At 34.4% G+C, this 20127-nt stretch overlaps 1 protein-coding gene across 1 annotated transcript; it reads right to left on the bottom strand.

The window, feature by feature from the left end:
- Positions 1–5754: 5754 nt before the first annotated feature.
- On the bottom strand, positions 5755–19241 carry LOC149415314 (uncharacterized). Its single transcript, XM_089642519.1, has 7 exons — positions 19095–19241; positions 17324–17518; positions 13269–13478; positions 10316–10525; positions 9448–9618; positions 8185–8427; positions 5755–6995 (listed from the first exon to the last, which is right to left on the bottom strand). Exons 1-7 carry the CDS (start codon positions 19165–19167, stop codon positions 6808–6810), a joined length of 1290 nt encoding a protein of 429 aa, XP_089498645.1. The 5' UTR covers positions 19168–19241; the 3' UTR covers positions 5755–6807.
- Positions 19242–20127: the final 886 nt, after the last annotated feature.

The raw sequence follows: 20127 nt of genomic DNA on the forward strand, positions 1-20127 counted from the left end.
TTTGGTCATACAAAAGCTGCATGCAGATCTCAACCCAGATGTTTTAAATGTGGAGAAAACCATGCAGCTGACCAATGTCCTTCTTCCTCCTCACCTAAATGTTTTAACTGCTCAGGCTCACATAAAGCCATCAACACTTCTTGCCCAGAACAATCTCACCAAAAAAATATCAAAATTTCTATGGCCTCTCAGAACTTGTCTTTTCTGCAGGCTTCTAAACTATTCCCGCCTGTCAAAAAATCATTTGCTGAGGCTTTATCCAGCAACTCCTCATCCAACCCTCTTCCCTCCTCTACAACAACTTCTTCTCGTTCAACTAAATTCACATACAAAAATGCTATCTCTAAACCGGCTCCTGGATACGATCAGCAACAACACAACTCACTGCTCTTAAATCCCAATGGTTCATCTCTTTCAAATGCCACAAATGGGTGTGCAAATAATTATAATCCCTCCTCAATGAACTCTCATAAACTTTCTGAAAAACTCTCCCAAGACAATTCTTCATTTATCCAAACTCTTATTATGCTTCTAATTGACCTCATTTCTTTTCAAACTAATCTACCGTCCAACGCTGCTACTATTATTTCCACATTGAAATCATTTATTCAAAATGACTCTTCAGGATGTCAGAATACTTCAGTGGAATAGCCGAAGTGCTATTTCTAACAAATCTGATCTCCTTAACCTATTAAATTCCAACTTTATTTCTTTGGCTGCTATCTCGGAGACTTGGTTTACTCCATCCACCCACTTTAATGTGGGAAGGTATTCCTGTCTCCGCGACGACCGCCCAGGAGGTACGGGCGGCGGTGCTGCCCCTTTTTATGAAAAAATCAATAACATTTTCCCCAATAAATAATATCAAACCCCCCAATGCTGACTTCCAAATGATTGCAGCTAAAATAAAGGATACATCCTTTATTTCAGTCTATCTTCCCCCAACAGCCCACTTCAATAAACAAATTTGGTTGCAAATTGTAAGTCAACTAAGCCCTCCTTTCTTTATATTAGGCGATTTTAATGCCCATTCCCCCGTCTGGGGTTCTGCTTTCTCCGACCGAGATGGTCGAAGTGTGATGGATTTCCTAGATCAATCCAACCTTTTCCTTTTGAATGACGGATCTCATACTAGGATATCACGCCCCAGCACAAACCCCAGTGCAGTGGATCTCTCGATATGCTCTACTAGTCTAGCTTCTCTCACCTCGTGGGTGGTGTCCACCGACCCTTGCTCCAGTGATCATTTCCCGATCACCATTACTTATCAAACTTCTTTCCAATCAGACAAGTCTCATATTTCGACAAAGGTTAAAACAAAACACACCAAATGGGATGAATTTAACTCTCATATGGACAAGTTCCTACTCTATTTACCTGCCACCGATATATTTTCCGTCAAAGATGATTATAATAACTTCAAACAATGCTCATAACTGCAATAAATAAATCAAATCCTCCCCCTAAAACTAAATCTCTCAAAAAACTCCCTCCAACTCCCTGGTGGGATGAGGAATGTTCCAAAGTAGTAAGAATTCGGAAAGCTAAATCTCTTAGTATCGTTACAATATGACTATGGAGAACTATCTTATATACAAAAACGCTGAATCCAATGCCAAAAGGGTATTGAGGTCAAAAAAAAGATCTGGGTGGTTCAACTTCTGCAGTTCAGTATCTCCGAACACTCCAATTTCGGAAGTTTGGTCTATGATACGAAGATTTCGATCCTCCTTCAGTTCACCATCTCCTCGAGCGTCTCATTCTAAATGGATCGATGAATTCTTGGACAAAATTGCCCCCCCTTCTGTACCTAACTTAGATGAAATAACGCCCATCTATAATACTCCTATGTCTAATCATTGGCTAGACTCTCCGTTCACCTTAATTGAGCTAAAAAATTGTTTATCAACAGTCAAGGACTCATCTCCAGGTAGAGATGGTATACCTTACAGCATAATCAAAAATAGTAATGATAATGTTCTAAACCACTTCTTAAGCATCTTAAATAAAATCTTCCAGACTGGTATAATGCCTGATGACTGGAGTTGTCAAATAATCATCCCTATTTTAAAAACAAACAAATCACCAAATTCTGGATCCAACTACAGGCCAATCGCTCTTTCATCCACCCTCAGTAAACTTTATGAAAAATTAATTAAAAACCGATTAGAATTTTTTGTCGAGAGTAAACAGCTTCTCTCTCCATCTCAATTTGGATTTAGGAAAAAAAAATCCACTCAAGATAACCTTACCATCATCAGTACTGATATTAATTTATCAATTTCTAAACGGAAGTTTGTCTTGCCGTCTTTATAGATATATAAGGCGCCTTTGACAATGTTTCCATCATGTTGGTCCAATCTTTTTTTTTTTTTTTTTTTATTGTTGATACATTTTTTTTTACAATATTTCATATTTCAATTCAGTAATGTTGGCCTCACTGGGTTGTTTACCCGTGCTGAGGCCCCCATTTTATAATTTAAGAATTTATACATTTAAAAAAAAAAGAAAAACAAAATGAAAATAAAGATAAATTTAAAATAAAAATAAAGATTAAAAATTAAAATAGGTATAATTATAACACTAAAAGAAAAATATCAAAAGAGAATGTAAATCGGCATTTATAATCTATTATTAATCTATTTCTAGATAGAAAAATTTTCATTGAACTTCCAGATATTTCTCCTCAAAGTAGGTCTATTTGGAAGGGTTTACCACAAGGCGATGTATTGTCCCCCTTACTGTATAATATATACACATATGATATGCATGTCGCTATTCCCCCACAAGTAAAAGTTATTGAGTTCGCAGAAGACATAGCTTTCTTCTTATCATCCAAAATCATCCCTCTCGTCGTCAAATATCTTAACGAAGCCATGAATGCCCTTTGCACATGGCTCACGTTAAATGGTCTTGAACTTTCAATCCAAAAGACTCAGTGTGTCACCTTCTCAAACCGCCATAAAAACCCCCCCGTTCAAATTTTATTTAAAAATTCTCCAATCCCCAACGCTTCTGAAGTAAAATTTTTGGGAGTAACATTTGATAGGAAACTTAAATGGTCTTCCCATATTAATAATTTAGTTACTAAATGCGAAAAAAATATAAATATCATCAGATCATTATCTGGAGTTTGGTGGGGAGCTCACCCTACTTGCATTAAGTTGCTTTACAACGCACTTATTCGAAGCCATCTTGACTATGCCTGCCCACTTTTTAGTACTGCCTCAAAAAATGTAGGTACTTGATAAATTAGACAAAATTCAATGTAAATCTTTGCGAATTATAACTGGAGCGATGCAATCATCACCCATCAATTCCCTTCAAGTAGAATGTTCTGATCCTCCTCTTTATTTAAGGCGTCAACTATTTGCTGACAAATTTGTTCTTAAATTTTTAAATTCTAAATGTCATCAGGTTATCCCCAGCGTCTCGTTGTTCATTGACTCAACCCATTCATCTACAATCAGAGCTTCAACTAAACCTCTTCCTGACATCTGTAAAAATTTTAAGTCTCTCTCAGAGCTTCACATCATCCAATGATCTACTTCCCTTATACAAATTAAAATATAGTCACGTCACCCTATCCCCAACAATAATAGAAGGGATCGGAACCCTTAAAAGTCATTCCAATCTCCCGGCCCGAACTGTCAATAATATGTTCAATGACATTATTTCATCTAAATGGCCCAACTTTTCTCTTTTATTTACTGATGGATCCAAATCTCCCGACTCTCCTAACTGTGGTATAGGTATTAACGTTTACCACAATAATTCTAATGACAGAATATTTCATTCAATTTCAAATCAATTTTCAATATTTTCAGCCGAGTGTATTGCAATAATAGAATCTCTCAAATATATAATCAAAAATAATTTTGAACATTCCCTCGTTCTCTCTGACTCTCTCAGTTCCCTCCAAAAACTTAAATCCAGTCTTCTTCATCCTGATGATCACTTTGTATGCCTTATTCGAGAGATGATAGCCTCCATTCAAAGCTCTGGTAAAACTGTAACTCTGATTTGGATTCCTGGACATGTTGGTGTCATGGGTAATGATATTGCGGATGCCTTGGCAAAACAAGGAGCGTCCAACCCTGTTGTTACCCTCGTAAACCACATTCCCCTATCTGACATTTTTTCCATCATCAAAGATAGATCCCGCAATGTTTGGTCGGAGTATTGGCACATTGCTAGTCAATCCAAGGGAGCCTGCTATGCCTCAATACAAAGGACTATTCCATCAAAACCGTGGTTTCAGCAATTCCCTCATTTTTCCAAAAAAGAAATTTCTTCACTCATTCGAATGAGGATCGGACATTGTTCCGTTCCTTCCCATCTTTTTAAAATTCACGTTGTTGACTCCCCAGATTGTACATTCTGTGGTCTAGAAGTGGGAACTTTAGATCACATATTTTTTGGTTGTTCCTCTCTAAACAAATATCCTCTCTTCTATCAAGCCTTATCTAAAATTGCCTCCCCTCCATTCAACATCTCATCTCTTCTAAGTCTGAACTCGACTCCAATTTTCATTATAATTTTGAAATTTGCCTATTTAAATAAAATTAATATTTAAATTCACCTTTCATTTCTCAATAATTTTAAATGATGGCCAAGAACACCCTTGAAGGGTGAAAGCCAGAAATAATGGAAAAAAAAAGTCTCTGACAGCCCTGAATTGTTGAAGCTACTTTGCCATACACTCCGGCCATAGTGTCCAAGTGGAGATATAAATTTGATTGTAACAATAAACTCACTACTATTTGCGCTACTATAATATTTTGCTAGATTATATCTGTTGGCAAGTCACCTTTTCTGTATATTTTATCCTGTTTAAATGAAGTGTTTTCTATTATTGTAGCATTCTATGCCTTAAGAAAATTTCAGCTGTATCATATTCAATGTCGTTTTATATACATATTGTTGTGTTCTTAAATGTAATACTAATATTCGCTGTGTACTTATAATTTAATGTATCACATTACTGTAAAAGTCTTTTATGGCGTTTAATAAATAAATAAATAAACACTGAGGATGGGTTGTTTCGAAGAATTTGAACAATTCATCAAATTTCAACGTTCATTTTCAAGTTCTGTGAAAGATTTTTTCAAGTTCTGTTTTTATTTCAGTTCTGTCAAGCAACTAGCCTGCAAGGATATAGTAACAGAACTTGAATAGGACTTTCACAGAACCCGAAAATGCACGTTGAAATTCTATGAATTGTTCGAATTCTCCGAAACAACTCGCACTAAATAAGTCAACGAATATTTACAAATAGTAGAAAAACACGTAATAGGTAATGCATACAATTATTAAAAGATGATTTTTGGTTTGACTGAGGATTGAATCTTCCTCCCCAGTAAATCGAGTCAATTCCTCTAACTACTGCGCCAAATTCCGATTGAGTAGGACCGTTGCTGTAACGTCGTCCAATTTCAGAGAAATGCGTATATTTTCGTGCGTGTGTGCTTGCCTGCCACCAAAAGTTGATAGAATACATTGTCATCGACCAGGAGTTTCTGCCGAGTTTCAGCTCGATCAGATGGTAAGTGGTAATCAGTGGGTAATTGGGTTAATTTCCGCTTCCAAGATTTTAATTTTCATTTACGAAAACAAAATCGAAATTCAAATGATGTTTTTAAAAACATAAACACGTGCATATAAGTTCATTAATATTTTAATTATATTCTTAGATTTTAGTCAATACGAGTACAAGATAATTTTTTAATAACAAGTTTTTTTATGCATTTCATAAACCAAACTACTCTTATTTTACAAATATAAATTATTGTAGTGTAGACTGTGTACAGCATACTTGAGCTGATATTTCACAAAAATGGTGCTAAAAAAAAATACCGTAATACATATTATTTTTTTCTTGTGTGTATAATTTTCAGTCAGCTCTCCAAGGTAGCCAAAAAATATTAAAACATTAATTATAAGGTATTTATTGAATGTAAAGTTGATATTAAAACATGGAAATTAATATAAGATTCATATATCGCTAGTCACACACGAGAGATTAACCATATAATACGTGGGCTTGGCCTCTATCAGCATGTTACTTATGATAATATTATGTAAAGCAGATAAATTATGGAAATTGGACATATACATTATTAGGATATATCTCTCGTATAGTATCTAACTAGCTAGCTATATCTTCTATTGAATATTTGACACTTGAAATAATTGGTCACTAGTATAAGAACCTTTAAGGCACTGCACTGGTATATCAGTTGATTTTAAAGTCGGTTTGGAACATACATAAGTCGTATGACTAGATATCATTAGTATTACACGTATTGTCTGTGATTTTAATAGAGGAACGTGTTTACATCAGTTTAGTTCTAGGCGTGTTTAATGTACTACATAGTTGATTTTATTTATACAGTTCCCCGTTCCCAGTTGAGCATGGGAGTATACTAATATCATGAAATTATGACAAACGGACCACTGAAACTTATTTGTCCTGATGTTGAAAACCCCCTATTATAATAGATCACCAGACAATATTAAAATGATTATCAATTAATAACATCAACTTTCTTCTTCGTTAGATGAATATAATTATCGACTCTGATAAAATTGGGCAATTTAAGTAAGTTTGAAGTATGCAATTATTTACGTAAATGTCAGATTTGACATATGTTACAAAAAACTGAAATATTCTACAGCTTATTAAGGCTTGAGCGGCCGATTAAGCTTGCTTAAAATTGAGTGAGGAATGTCGTAAGGAATGAGGATACGGACCAACTAATATGAGGGGATTAAGATATGTATTACAAAATGAATTAGCTCAGTTTTCTAAGGACACTCTTCGGGGTGAATGCATTTTCCATATTCATCTGTAACGAAGCCAGGCTTACAAGCGCATCCATTGATGATGCATATTGAGGGGCAGTTTTGCGGTTTGGGGTCCTCAAAGTTGTCACAGGTCAGGGGACAGGGGTCTCCGCAGGGCTTACTCACTGCTTTGGGGTCTCCCCCGCATCCTGTTCGTATGAAAGATACACTATTTTATTACTAAAAAAAAAAAATTTCACAGTTGTCTTTTTTTAAGTCAGAAAAAAATCATATTCCGCATCAATCGTATGCGTATTAAATGCACAAATTCTTGAAATTACACTTCGTTTCAACTTATTCAATTATTTAAAAGAAACGAGAGACGAAGAATTCTAGGAATCTCCTTATTCCTCTCGCTTCAACCTTGCTTAAAGGGACGATGCATCTCGAACAGTATCAAATATTCAGACCTCGCTGGAAGGGGCGACAAATCTCGTTACCAGTACCAGGTCTTGAGCCTACGACCGGCCCGTGATCTCTGCTTGGTTTAAGGCCGTGCACTTGCTTTTATAGGCTGCCCGTGGTGCCTCATTCTGCATGTCCAATAAGAGATCTACAATAACCTCCGTTTCAAAATGAGGCTGTATTGATTACTTTCTCACTATACCTTCATTATTAGATACATAAATATTATTTTTAAAACCCAATCTAAGAACCTATTTTGTATTATTTAACATAAAACTAGGACGTGCAATGAAATCAGGATACCAAAAAAGGACAAGGCGAATACACAGAACAGTATATTCTATAAAGGGATGAAATACTATAACGCGCTGCCGGAAAACCTAAAGACTGCCCCAATTGAAAAATTCAAGATGTTGTGTAGAAGCCACATAAAACAAGAAAAAACATAGAATATTAAAATGTAAAAATTAATTAGTCATTTGTAAACTTTAATGTACAAATTACTAAAATAAAATTAAAAAATAAAAATAAATAAATTATATAGAAAGTAATAATAGGTTCTTAGGTTTTTAGGTTAAAATCAAATTACGTTTAATTTTATTATCAATGCCCTTATTGATTTTAGAATAAATTGTAAGAAATTAATAGATCGTCTGTAAGTGGCCTAAACACAGTTTAATAATGCCTTCAGTAGACAAAACAGCTACTGTTTATTTGTAAATCGAATAATAATAATTATTGACAATTTTTTATTAAAATGGAGTTTTACAAATTAAACTCTATAACAATAAATGCAGAACTCTGTTTCACCATCATTACAAAAATCAAAAGAATCAGAACATGTGCGAAATGGGCTAGAACCGAAAGGTATTAAGTCAGTGGCAACTTTGGTTTCCATTCACATTTACATGGAAGGCATTTCTAGTACCGTACCTTTATCTGATTCAAAACATTCGTTCGTGGGACTTGTATGGGTAGGTGGGTTTGTAGTTTGATATGAAGTTGGGTTTGAAGACGAGCTTGATGGTCTTGGAGGAAATGGCGTGGAAGGTGAGTTGGAAGCTAGGTGTGAAGAAGGAAGAGATGGAGCCTGAGTTGGGTGTGAAACTGCGGGAGATGAGTTTGGAGGAGGGGTAGTTGGAGATCCAGGGGGATTGGGAGATTCTGAAGGAACATCTGTAAAAGAAAATAAAGTTTTATGAAACTGTGTTATGACATAATAGCATGACAAGCGAAAAAATACACCAAAAATATTCAACAACTTTTTATGTTGATATTGTAAATCCCAATTCTGAAAAACTCCGCCCACTCTTACCCCTCCCCACTTCTTCCACTGTTCAATTTTAATCTATATTTAAATTTTGACTTTACTATATACTTGCTCTTGATGAGGTGAACATTGTTCACGAAACATGTAGAGGTTATATATATTAAAGTTATGTAAACAAAGTTATTTGTGTTTTATTCTAATAAATAATTATTAGCCTGAAACACCTAGATAAATGAAAAAATCTTCCGAGAAAAATTACATGCAGCCGTCGGGAATTGAACCCGCAGCCTTCTGAATGTCTGTCAGGTGCTATTGTAATTGTAACTATTTTAATTTTATTTTCATATTTTTAACGCAATTATAACGGCTAATGATATTTTTTTGTATTTGATGAGACAAGGAAGTTATTTAAAAAAAATAGTTGGTAAAAGCACCTTTCAAACATCTTTCCCCTTACCCCGAGGTTTCAAATTTATCTCGAATAGTTCTGTAGTTTAGTCCAGCATTGAGTTATTAAAAGAAATGTATACAGGCAAATTATTTTAAAGAGATTCTCGCTTGTGTAGTGGTGTACTGTATCATAAGACTACTGCAGGGTAAGAGAGACCTGCTAGCTGGTGTTCCAAACTAGTTCAAATCAGTTTATTATTTTTACATTTTATTGTATGTGAGTAATGACACAAATTAATCAAATAAATTTTACTTGTGCTTGCCGGGATTTGAACTCCAGACCTCCGGATTCATAGCCGAGGATCGTAACAACTCAACCACGGAGGCTGTTATGTTTATTTTGAATATTTGTGCACAAATACATTCAAATGGGTGTTTGGGTGGAATTTTTTATATGTTTTCGGGTGGTATAAAATATCAACAATATTTTGAAAACTACATTTAATGAAAACTGAAAAATAAGTGAGAGTTCTTACAGCAATCTTCTTTTAGTATGCAATTTCCATGTGCATTTCTAACATGTCCGGGCTCACACAAACACTTCCTGAGACCGCAAAACATCTCACAGTCGGAGTATGGCTCCCCGAAGCAATTTTTATCACAGTTTGCTGGACAATTCACAATGGTAGTATTCTCTCCTGCACAACCTACAGAAATATATTACACATATTAAGAACAAGGAACAGACTGGTCAGACATGGCTTTAGACCTTATTAAGCGGCCTTTTTAGTCTTTGGAGCCATTGATATCAGTGTATTTAGGGCCATAAAAGATATCAGTGTATTTGTACAATCATGAACTACAGCAATGCTGGGTCCTCACAAAGAATGGCGAAAAGGTGTTAGACATTACCATGAGAATCCTAGACGAAACTTTGGTACGAAGCAAAAAAAAATGACTGATGAACAGTGTACATTGTACAACCATTGTACATTGTGTACATGAGCTACAACAGCTGTACTAATTGTTTGAAATATTAAAGTATTCACATCTTTACTAGATGTTTGCTGATTATTTTGGCCTCAAACCTAATATTAAGTTTTGTATGAAAGTTTTATAAATCTTAGAAGGCTCCGTTTGGTAGGATGCATAGCAAGAACAGGAGAAAGCTGATAACCAAAGAGCCTCCCATTTAGAAAACCAGCAGAAAGCAGGAGTATTGGGAGACCTAAGATTTGGTAGCTAGAGAGTGTGCAACCTATGCACAAAGAACTGAAAGGAAGTAGCAATAGACTTGTAAAAAAAACAAGTATTTCCTGGCAGTGATGTTTGTGAGAGGTATAATAGTCCTGCCATAATCAAATTTTCGAGATTTTCTTTTTTTTCATATGCGAGCGAACTTACAGGCTTTGGGCAGTTGACAGCTCCCATCCTCCAACCTGACATACCCCGACAGACACTGGCAGCGCGGGTTGTGGCACAAGAGCTCGTAGTTGGGTGGGGGGGCTGCGCAGTCCCTGATGTACCCATGCAGGTAGGAGCCGCAGTCCTCGTCAAAGGTGCAGTATCGGGGGCACCAATTCCACACCTCATTTTGAGGACAAGTGGGAGCGGCTAAAGTAAAACAAGGTTTCATAGCGATTATTTGCAATTTAAGTTCTAAATAACTGCGTGTTGCAATAATTCAACATATTGCTTTTCAAATTACGTTTTGAACGATATGCTAAACATCGTAAAAAACATCTTAAGATTAACAAATGTATCGCTAAAAACCTGGCAAAACAATGCAACCATTTATGTCCAAAACAACGATTTAACGATTAACAATTTAACGATGTTAGGTGGATAGTATCAATAAAATAAACATTCGCTATAGTTTGGTAGGTACCTACCTACTCAAATTGTATTCCTTGAAAAATTTGTAGAAAAACCGTCTTTTGTAAAATTTAGTTTTTGTCGGTTACGATTTTTCGGCGATCACCGCGTGATTATTGTCTCTCATATCAATCATATATCCACAAAGCATTACTTCAAGAATAAAGAAGAACACAAGAAATGTGATTTGGTCAGGTTTCGTGAACCAAAAGTACAACCGATCGTACTTACAGAAATTTGTTTCATCATTACTATTATCAGTGTAACGCGCAGAATTCACACACGGATCTGCTTGGCGGATCTGTCCGCGTATACCAGCAACAGACTAATCGGCTCGTTCCGTCGATCCGCTGTATGTCGCGTCGGTCAGTCAGTCACGAGCCGTTCCGTGTAAATTTTCATGAGGAATTTTTTAATAATCGCCATTCTGTTTACAGAAATAATAGGGATATCCATCGCACTGGTAAATCAACTGGCGGAGAAGCGTACAAATGTAAGTCCTAGTTATAAGAAATTACTTAAATTATAATTATGTTTTATTGTCTTCCTTTTTCCTGTAAAAAGTCGCGATAATTACGTCCTCACTGGGATCTCCGTGCTGAGGATATCATTTGCATATTAAAATGTATCAGAATGAATAATACAACGTAATTACAAATATATTATGTAGTGTTTTTTTTCTGTTTTGTTCTGTTTTAGTGCAGTTGAGTGGGTTCGGTTTCAGTCTGTATTTGGTATCAATATATTGAATTTATTGTTATCAATCTCAATATTTAGAAAAAACTGATCTCAAACAAAAAATGTCTAACAAATTTCATAATTCTTTACATGACACAGAACTCATTTGAAGCTATTAATTCTGAACTTCCATTGGGTTTGAGGTCACCAATATTGTCACTCTCTGTTTCTCATATTACACTTTGTTAATGTGTGTTTGACATCTTCAATTTGTCCAGTTAGTGCATGACTGAATTTTAATCTAAAAATGATTCTCATTTCCGATTTTTTCAATAAACCAGGGTGTTTTAAACGGTTCCTTTTGGAGCTTTCTATACCATACTCACTTACTGGCAGAGAAAATCTCAAAATGATCACTCCACAATTTATTTTTAAATAGCAAATGTATTTTTTGACAATAATTTTCATCATCTGGCGTCCAGTCGTAGATTAGTAAATCTCTTGATTCAGTTGAAAACCCGACTTCAGGACAATGATCAACTCGTCTCAGAACTATGTAATCACGTTTCTTCTTTCGGTGCAAACTAAATCTAGTTTTAACCCAGTTATGTACATTTCCCTATGTAGATGGATTTTAAATCAATTTATATGGACAAATTTCTGAACCAATATTCTTTTTCGAAAAAAGGTTGACCGATATTTATTTATTTAATTCAATTTCTACAATTTTTTATAACATTACAGATTGAGGTCAAGGTCGTTATAATTGTACCGTTGATACAATGTATTTGCAGTCCCAAAAACCTTGTAAGTGCATTGTAAGACATGAAAAACATATCGATCAACTACATTTAGGAAGTACGTGGTTCTTTCCACGGGTAAGTTCATGAGATTTCTGAGATTCCTCTACATGTATGGCTACTACCCGTGGTTCTATCCCACTGATTTTCTTTTGGGCATGCTCGGTATGGGTCAGAAGAGATGTGCATATTGTATCACACTTCTTCAAACTGATTCGTGGATGGTTTGAAATCCGACTATCATGGAGAGTATTAGTCTCTATGTTCCTGATGGTTATCTCCGTCACCGACAACATAGACTGTTTTATCTCCCGTCCTGCAGGACTAACTTGCCAATGGTCATGCCGGTGGGGAGAGCAATCTTGCTGTTGAACAGAATCAATTCGGATATCGACATATTTAGCATCGGTGAAGATGCCTTTAAAAGGCAAGCTCTATTGATGCTGGTATAGTTGATACACCACTTATTTATTATGTAATACCATTTACAAATGTACTTAAAAACTAATTACATAAAATGTAATTTGGTTATGTTTTTAAATGTATAAAAAATTGAATTGTAATTATAACAAATTAGTGCGGCTCGCTCTACGGGAAAGGAGGTTATAGCGACGTTTTCGAGAGTGAGACTCTGGTACAAATGAATTTATTTGAGCCAGAATCTCATTGTTAAATATTTAACCGTTTAATAAAAGATTTAAATATTTAATCAGAGCAGTACCTCTATGTGTCTATAAAGAAAAGGTCAAGCCCATATTAAACTAATTTAATAACTCCTTTGAAATAATTGTGGTTGAAAAGTTCTCATCTGGAGCTTACTGATCTACAAAAAGATGTTTTGCAAATAAATCCACCTAAAAAAATAAATATCGTAACAAGTGATATGCCCGGTCCAGCCATGAAGTAAAATAAGTATTCGTATGCGACCCCTCTCTTAAAAAGTCTGTGCAACCTGCTTTAAACCATCGATATAGAGGATTAAAAAAAAAGAAGGACATACTCACGACATGTGTGAATGCTAATGCAGACATTGTTATCGTCCCTTACGTATTTGGGTACGCACTCGCATCCAGATTGTCCAGGCGGACAATTGGTGTCATCCAAATCGAAGTCATAGTCCAAAATCGTTGGCAGTGAAGCATTTCTGCAGGATCTAGGGTCCAGGTTCATGCAATGCCTGAACTGCTCAAATGCTCCAATGCAAAATGGAATCGCTATAAAAATTATTAATTATATTAATGATGATGTTTATGAAAAAATATTATATGATAAGAAATATAAATAATACTGTATAGACACGATGTTAAGGGACGTACTTGACTTGTGTTCTGTAACCGGTGATTCCTGACCTTATTTGTAGTAAAAACTGTAAATGAAATTTGGGTCTTTTTGTAAGTTTTTTTTTGTATATTTTTCATTATCACTCATCCGAGTAACCGCCTAACCCCTCAGATCGACCCCAGCTGTCCAATACCTACTGATTTTCTTTGTTTTTAGTTGAAAACAAGAAAAAAATACATCACAAATGTCACTGGAGACCAAAATTTCATTTACATGTTTTACTCCAAAACATTTCAGGTATCACTGATAAAAATAAGTCTAGTACATCCCTATATAGTGTTTTTAGTACAGTTGAGTGGTTTCTGTATCAGTAAGATTTCTATCTCTGATCTCCCCATGTTTTGTATCCAGTTTTTAATTTGAGTTTTAACTCCTCGATCGTTTTAGGGTGATATGTAACGTCCATATTTTATAAAAGTTTTCTTTTTTTCTGTCATGTGGAAAACGCAGTTTTTCCAACGTTAGAATGGGAAAAAATAATTCTTCTCAGCTAAAATATATATCTACTGGATACCACAAATAAAATCAAAGTGAATAATTCATATTTCGCCACCCCTAAAATAAGAGCAAAAGTGAAGTTATAGTTTCCATACAAATTCCCTAAGCAAAATGAATGTAGTTTGGAAAAATCGAATTCTGTTAATTTTTTCTACGTTTGGGGTAAAAAATTAAGTAAAAATGGACCATTATTATTATAATTTTATTATTTAAAATAAGTAATGTTTATTTTAAATACATACATCGGAAAGATAATTTTATCTAGTTTCTAAAACAGCATTTTTTATGGCAAATTTAAAAAAATAAGATTTGTATAGCACAATTGAAATACATCAGACACATTGCAAACTGAGCAAACATATTGAAAAGCCTAAATAGTTTAAAATGGTATAATATTGTTGCATTAATAATTTGAATTGGGTATTCAAAAGATTTTTAAACTGGTTGAATGTCAAAGAAAGAAGAGAGATAAGTAATATTCTTAATATCTAAAATTATATATTTTCTTTTTTCTACTCTGTTTTTAAATTCTGATTTTCCTCTTATTTTATTATTATTATTTTTTACTATAATATATATATATATATTTTTTTTTACCACTTATTTGTTTTTATGTAATTAGAAATTGTTAGTTACCAGCCTCAGAACAGACTTTGTCTAGTGAGGAGGGTAAGGAGAAAAATCATGTATGTACATAACTAATAATAAATAAACGCCCGGGTTGCCGGCACTGAAATTGAATTGAATTGAATTAATTCACTGTTTTTGTTCAGCAAGCTATAAAATTGATATATTTCATTTTATGATGTGGATCATAGATAATAGAAACACAGATAGATATGGCATGGAATCTCTTTCGACTATCTAAGCGGCAGTGCCAACGTGAGTTAGGTGTATGTATTTGTAGAAACAACTGGGCGGCAGGGTGCGTAGATACGATAAGTAGTATGTGTTAACGATGTTGGCGACACTTGCGGTTTCATACTAATCCATACTACATACGAAACGCGTCATCTCAAATAATAAATCAAATTTTCCACAATGATACGCATTGAGGACACATTTAGTGCTAGTGCAATGATAGAGTTAAACAGAAATTAACACACAAATAATTCCGTTTAAGTAAATGCTAAAGGATTTTCATCATTTTTTTGCACTTCGCCCTAGTAAAATTTTCGTCTGCGGCACTTATTGCGGATGTTTCATCCCCTACACCCACACCACACCACACAGGAATATCTATCCCATTTGGGGGTAACATAGAATAATGTTCGCCTTCATTTCACACCCAACACCTACAGCACATAGGCATCTACCCCAATTGGGGATACCATAGAAAAAAAATCACATGTGGGACTTTTCCGTGTCTTTGTGAGAGCTATAACTAATTTTCTATGACCTAGTCCAGATCCACAGAATCAGGTTTTTGAAGAATTTGGACTAATGTGCGGTATTCGTAATCTTTTTCTTATCCTTTTTGGTAGCTTTAACATAATCTACACTTAAAAAAAATATACATAAGGTTTCAACAATTCCCCCATTTCTTCAAAAAAGAAATTTCTTGACTTAATCAAATGAGGATATGTTCCTTCTCATCTTGTCAAAATACACGTCCTTAACTCCTCAGATTGTACATTCTGTGGTTTAGAAGTGGGAACTTTAGATCATATATTTTTTGGTTGTCTCCCTCTAAACAAATATCCTCTCTTCTATCAAGCCGTATATAAAATTGCCTCCCGTCCATTTAAAATCTCGTCTCTTCTAAGTATGAATTCGACTCCAATCTTCCATATTAAAAAATAGTTATATACAGGGTTTTCCAATAAGAGGTGTTATTTTGAATAGCCCGCTATTTCGGTAGATGTTACTTTTGAAGCTGTCATTTTTTGACATTTGACAAGAAGAAACTACGCCATTAATAAAAATGGAAAGATACATGCTTCAAAAAAGCATTGAAATTATTTAAATTCACTTGAGTGAATCAAATGCAAATCATCTTGAGTGATGAGGCCCATTTCCACCTCGGTGGCTTCGTCAACAAGCAAAATTGTCGCATTTGGGGCTCGGAAAACCCAAGAGTTATTGTTGAAAAGCCTCTTTATCCTCAACGTGTGACTGTTTGGTGTGGTTTATGGTCCGGCGGAGTCATTGGACCTTACTTTTCCGAAAATGAGGCTGGAGCAACAGTTACGGTGAATGGATTGCGCTATCGAGAGATGATTAATGATTTTTTATGGCCGGAATTGGATGGTATTGATCTGGATAACGTTTACTTTTAACAAGACAGCGCTACATGCCACACAAGCAACGAAACCATTGATCTTTTATGATTGAATATCAAAATAACACCTCTTATTGGAAAACCCTGTAAATTCACCTTCCCTCTCTCCATAATTTGAAATGATGGCCTAGAATACCCTTGAAGGGTTAAAGCCAGAAACAATTGCGCACTTTCACAGCTTAGGATGGCCTATTTCATGTTACACGTCAACTTGTAAGTACATATTAGTATGCCCATGGGCCCTTTCACGGCTTAAGACGACCTATTTCATGTTACACGTCAACTTGTATGTACATATTAGTATGCCCGTGGGGCCTTTCACGGCTTTATACGACCTATTTCAAGTTACACGTCAGCTTGTATATACATATTTCTAGTTTATTCTGACTATTCCTTGGTCCTTCCCTGTAAACTCTATACAAACTTTTAATTTTATTTAGTCAATAGAAGATTTTCACATTGGAAAGCAAAATGTGTATGTATTATACTTAGGGGGTATTTCACAATCCTCTTGATAGCTTATCCAAAGAATAATGTATATTATATTTCTTTATTTATAAAGTCCGAGTACTCGATACTCGAACCTACAAATAATGGCTATTTAAATAAATCGGATAAGTTAGCTGAGTTTTCTACCTATTGCGAGTATTTATTTGTTTATTTAATAATATACGTAATACTATGGATAAGTTATAAAAGATAATGGTGAAATACCCCGTTAAAATCTTGTTGAGCTAGAATTTTGTTTAAAATGTTTCACAGTTATCAAAATAGAATGGAATTTTACAACCGGATAAAACAGTTACAAAACAGAACATGATAACATAATAAGTTAGGTTAGGTTAGTTTAGGTTAGGTTGTGAGGTTAGGTTAGGTTAGGTATGCATTTTTCTTTAACATTCTGTTCTGTTTTGTTGTGGAACCGAATTTTCAACTCACGGCATTGCTCAGGCTTGATGCATTTTGCATTTATGGACTTGTCTCTCTTGACGTAACCCGGCAGACACTGGCAGCCAGCAATGGACCCCCAATACCAAGACCTCTTGGGGTAGGGCTCGGCGTACGAGCTGTCACAGGTCAGGGGGGACTGATCTAACTTTTCCACATACTCAGCGTTGGGGTCCTGGCAAAAGCCTGGTTCATGACATATATATTTACATTACAAAAGAATAATGATATTAGGTGTCAAGATAAATATCAAATAGAACTTCTGTTTAAACAATTTAAAGTCAAAACCTAATGCATTATACATCTACCATGCAAAATCACAAATTTACAAAGATAATTAATTATCTATAAAAAAATGCACCATTTCAAAATATTAGAAAACTCAAACAAACATCAATTCTCCAAGCTACAATATTTGAAAAAAAAACAATTGAGCAATTCAACTATAAATAACTTGGATTAAAGTTTTATAATACATTAGGGGTTGTAATATAAATAACAATAAAGATTTTAAATTTCATCTTAAAAAATACACTGAAAATATAAACTGAATACTTTAAAATACAAACTGAATACTTTAAAATACAAACTGAATACTTTAAAATACAAACTGAATACTTTAAAATACAAACTGAATACTTTAACATGTAAATAAAGAAATAAATAACATAATAACGTATCCCCCATACACAAAAGCCTAGCTTTATTATGGTGGTATATATTATATGGTGACCGGATAACTCATCAAAATGATAATTCAACGCACCTATAAAACATGCTAAAAAGTTATGAAAAGTAATGAAAATCTTGTGATTTGAAAAAGTTTTTTTGTTTCATCACTTTTCATAACTTTATAGGTGTGTTGAATTGTCATTTTGAGGAGTTATCATGGAACCATCTTATATATAACATTATGTGAAATGATTACTATGTACATTGTATCTTATTTTCTGTAAATGATTTAACATTATTGTTGACCGGTTATTCCACAGCCTAGAAATGCACGCCTCGTGCCGAGTGGACCAAGCTGACATTTCGTGGATCGGAAGCCCGAAGAAAACATGGCACGATAAAGTGAATTAGATACTTGAATCAGGCCATGTCAAGAGTCAGAATAATAGAAGAGTATGTACGAGACATTCAAGAGTAAGTCTGAACCGTGAAACGGCGTGATGGTTAGTTAGTTAGCAATAATAAATTGGAGTAAATATGAATTCTATTCAAGAGTCCCAACCCCAACCGTCTGGAAACGATTAGACTATTAGATTGAGGTATGTTCTGAGACTGAGTAAAGTGGGGAGGGGAAGGAGATGGGAAGAAGCTCTCTTTGAAAATAATATACGATTTGAATGGATTTTTTAAAGAGTACTCACCACACTCCAACTACAAAATTATTGTCTGAAATTAAAGCCTACTTTTGTAATATGACTTCGTCATTGTTGTTACACTAAAGATGGGTTTTTTCACAGAATTTGAGCAATTCATAAAATTTCGAACGTGTTTTTCATGTTCTATTATTATTTCAGTTTTGTGAAACAGCTGGCCAATAATGATAAAATAACAAGAACTTGAAATACAACTTTTAAATTTTATGAATTGTTCAAATTCTTTGAAACAACCCGTTTTTAGTGATGTTTTATGTGAAAAAAATTTACATATTTTTTTTTATTACAACAAAAATTTGTTTACATTTTTACACAAATCATCATACTACGAACTTTGCAGCGAAAAGTTTTTGAAATGTAATAAGCACATTTTTTACCTTTATATGTGTATTTGCTGCATGTCAATTGCATAACTGTTATTGCAAAATAAAATATTATCAATCTATTCATGATGATAAGGCACTATTCCAAGGAGAAATGTTTTATTTAATGCTGAAAAATGCTTTGTATTCCGTTGACACAATAACAATAAAATTCAGCAGACACTGACCAAAGTTTTATTTATGATTTACATAGAGGTCAGGTCTTTTCAATTAAGAAAATAAAAAGTTAAGATATAATATACTTACGAAAATTGTAGCTAGTTTTATATATGTAAACAAAATATAGTATTATTTGTTATGATTTTGAAACAATTTGTTCAACAAGTATATATTAAATTTAGCTTTCGTACCCAATACAAAAAAAAACTAAAACTGAACACACAACAAAATTTAAATCTTGATCACTATGATATATTATGATTACCATGGTGAAAGCATGGTGTTGATTTCATTTGAATAGCCAGGCACTTCCCACCAACATCTTCCCCGCATCCTACCCACCCCTCTACCTTTATAACAACATACCCCGATTAGGGAGGCAATAGTCCAACTAGCTGCAGACGTTTGGGAGCAGTTGGGACTCTTGTGTGGTAAGCTGTTTCAAGCGACGTTTAGATTCTGAATGGTGGTCTTACACCGTGGCGACACTGGGAGTATCTTTCACTCTCAGACGTGCCGCAAGTATACGTTATATTATTTTTAACTAATGAAATTTTTAAATTCATGAAATAAAATTTACTTCCGCGTGCCGGTATAAGAACCCGCGACCTTCAGATTGCTGGTCGAAAACCTTACCCCTCGACCACTGAAGTTGTCAATGTAAGGCAGTGGTGATTGCACTAAATATTATTGACAGAAATATTAAAATATAAGTTTAAAAACTCACATTGGTAAAAACAATAAAATAATATTGGTAGCCACTGAAAGTACTACATTTCTTGACTCGTGTTTACATTTAATATCTTCGCGTGTCGATTAATCTATAAAATTATTTATTTTCTTTTCATTGTAAGCCCCTTGTTCACAA

The sequence above is a fragment of the Hesperophylax consimilis genome, chromosome 18 (assembly GCF_061612785.1).
Source record: "Hesperophylax consimilis isolate HC1 chromosome 18, BYU_Hcon_1.0, whole genome shotgun sequence".
Lineage (NCBI taxonomy): Eukaryota > Metazoa > Arthropoda > Insecta > Trichoptera > Limnephilidae > Hesperophylax > Hesperophylax consimilis.

Bases quoted from the DNA above. Each gene is read 5' to 3' on its own strand.
- LOC149415314 (XM_089642519.1), bottom strand. From the start codon at position 19,167: ATGAATAGATTGATAATATTTTATTTTGCAATAACAGTTATGCAATTG. The intron at 17,519-19,094 runs GTAAAAAATGTG...GTCATGAACCAG, and splicing joins CAGCAAATACACATATAAAG to GCTTTTGCCAGGACCCCAAC. The intron at 9,619-10,315 runs GTAAGTTCGCTC...ATATTTCTGTAG, and splicing joins CTGTCAACTGCCCAAAGCCT to GTTGTGCAGGAGAGAATACT.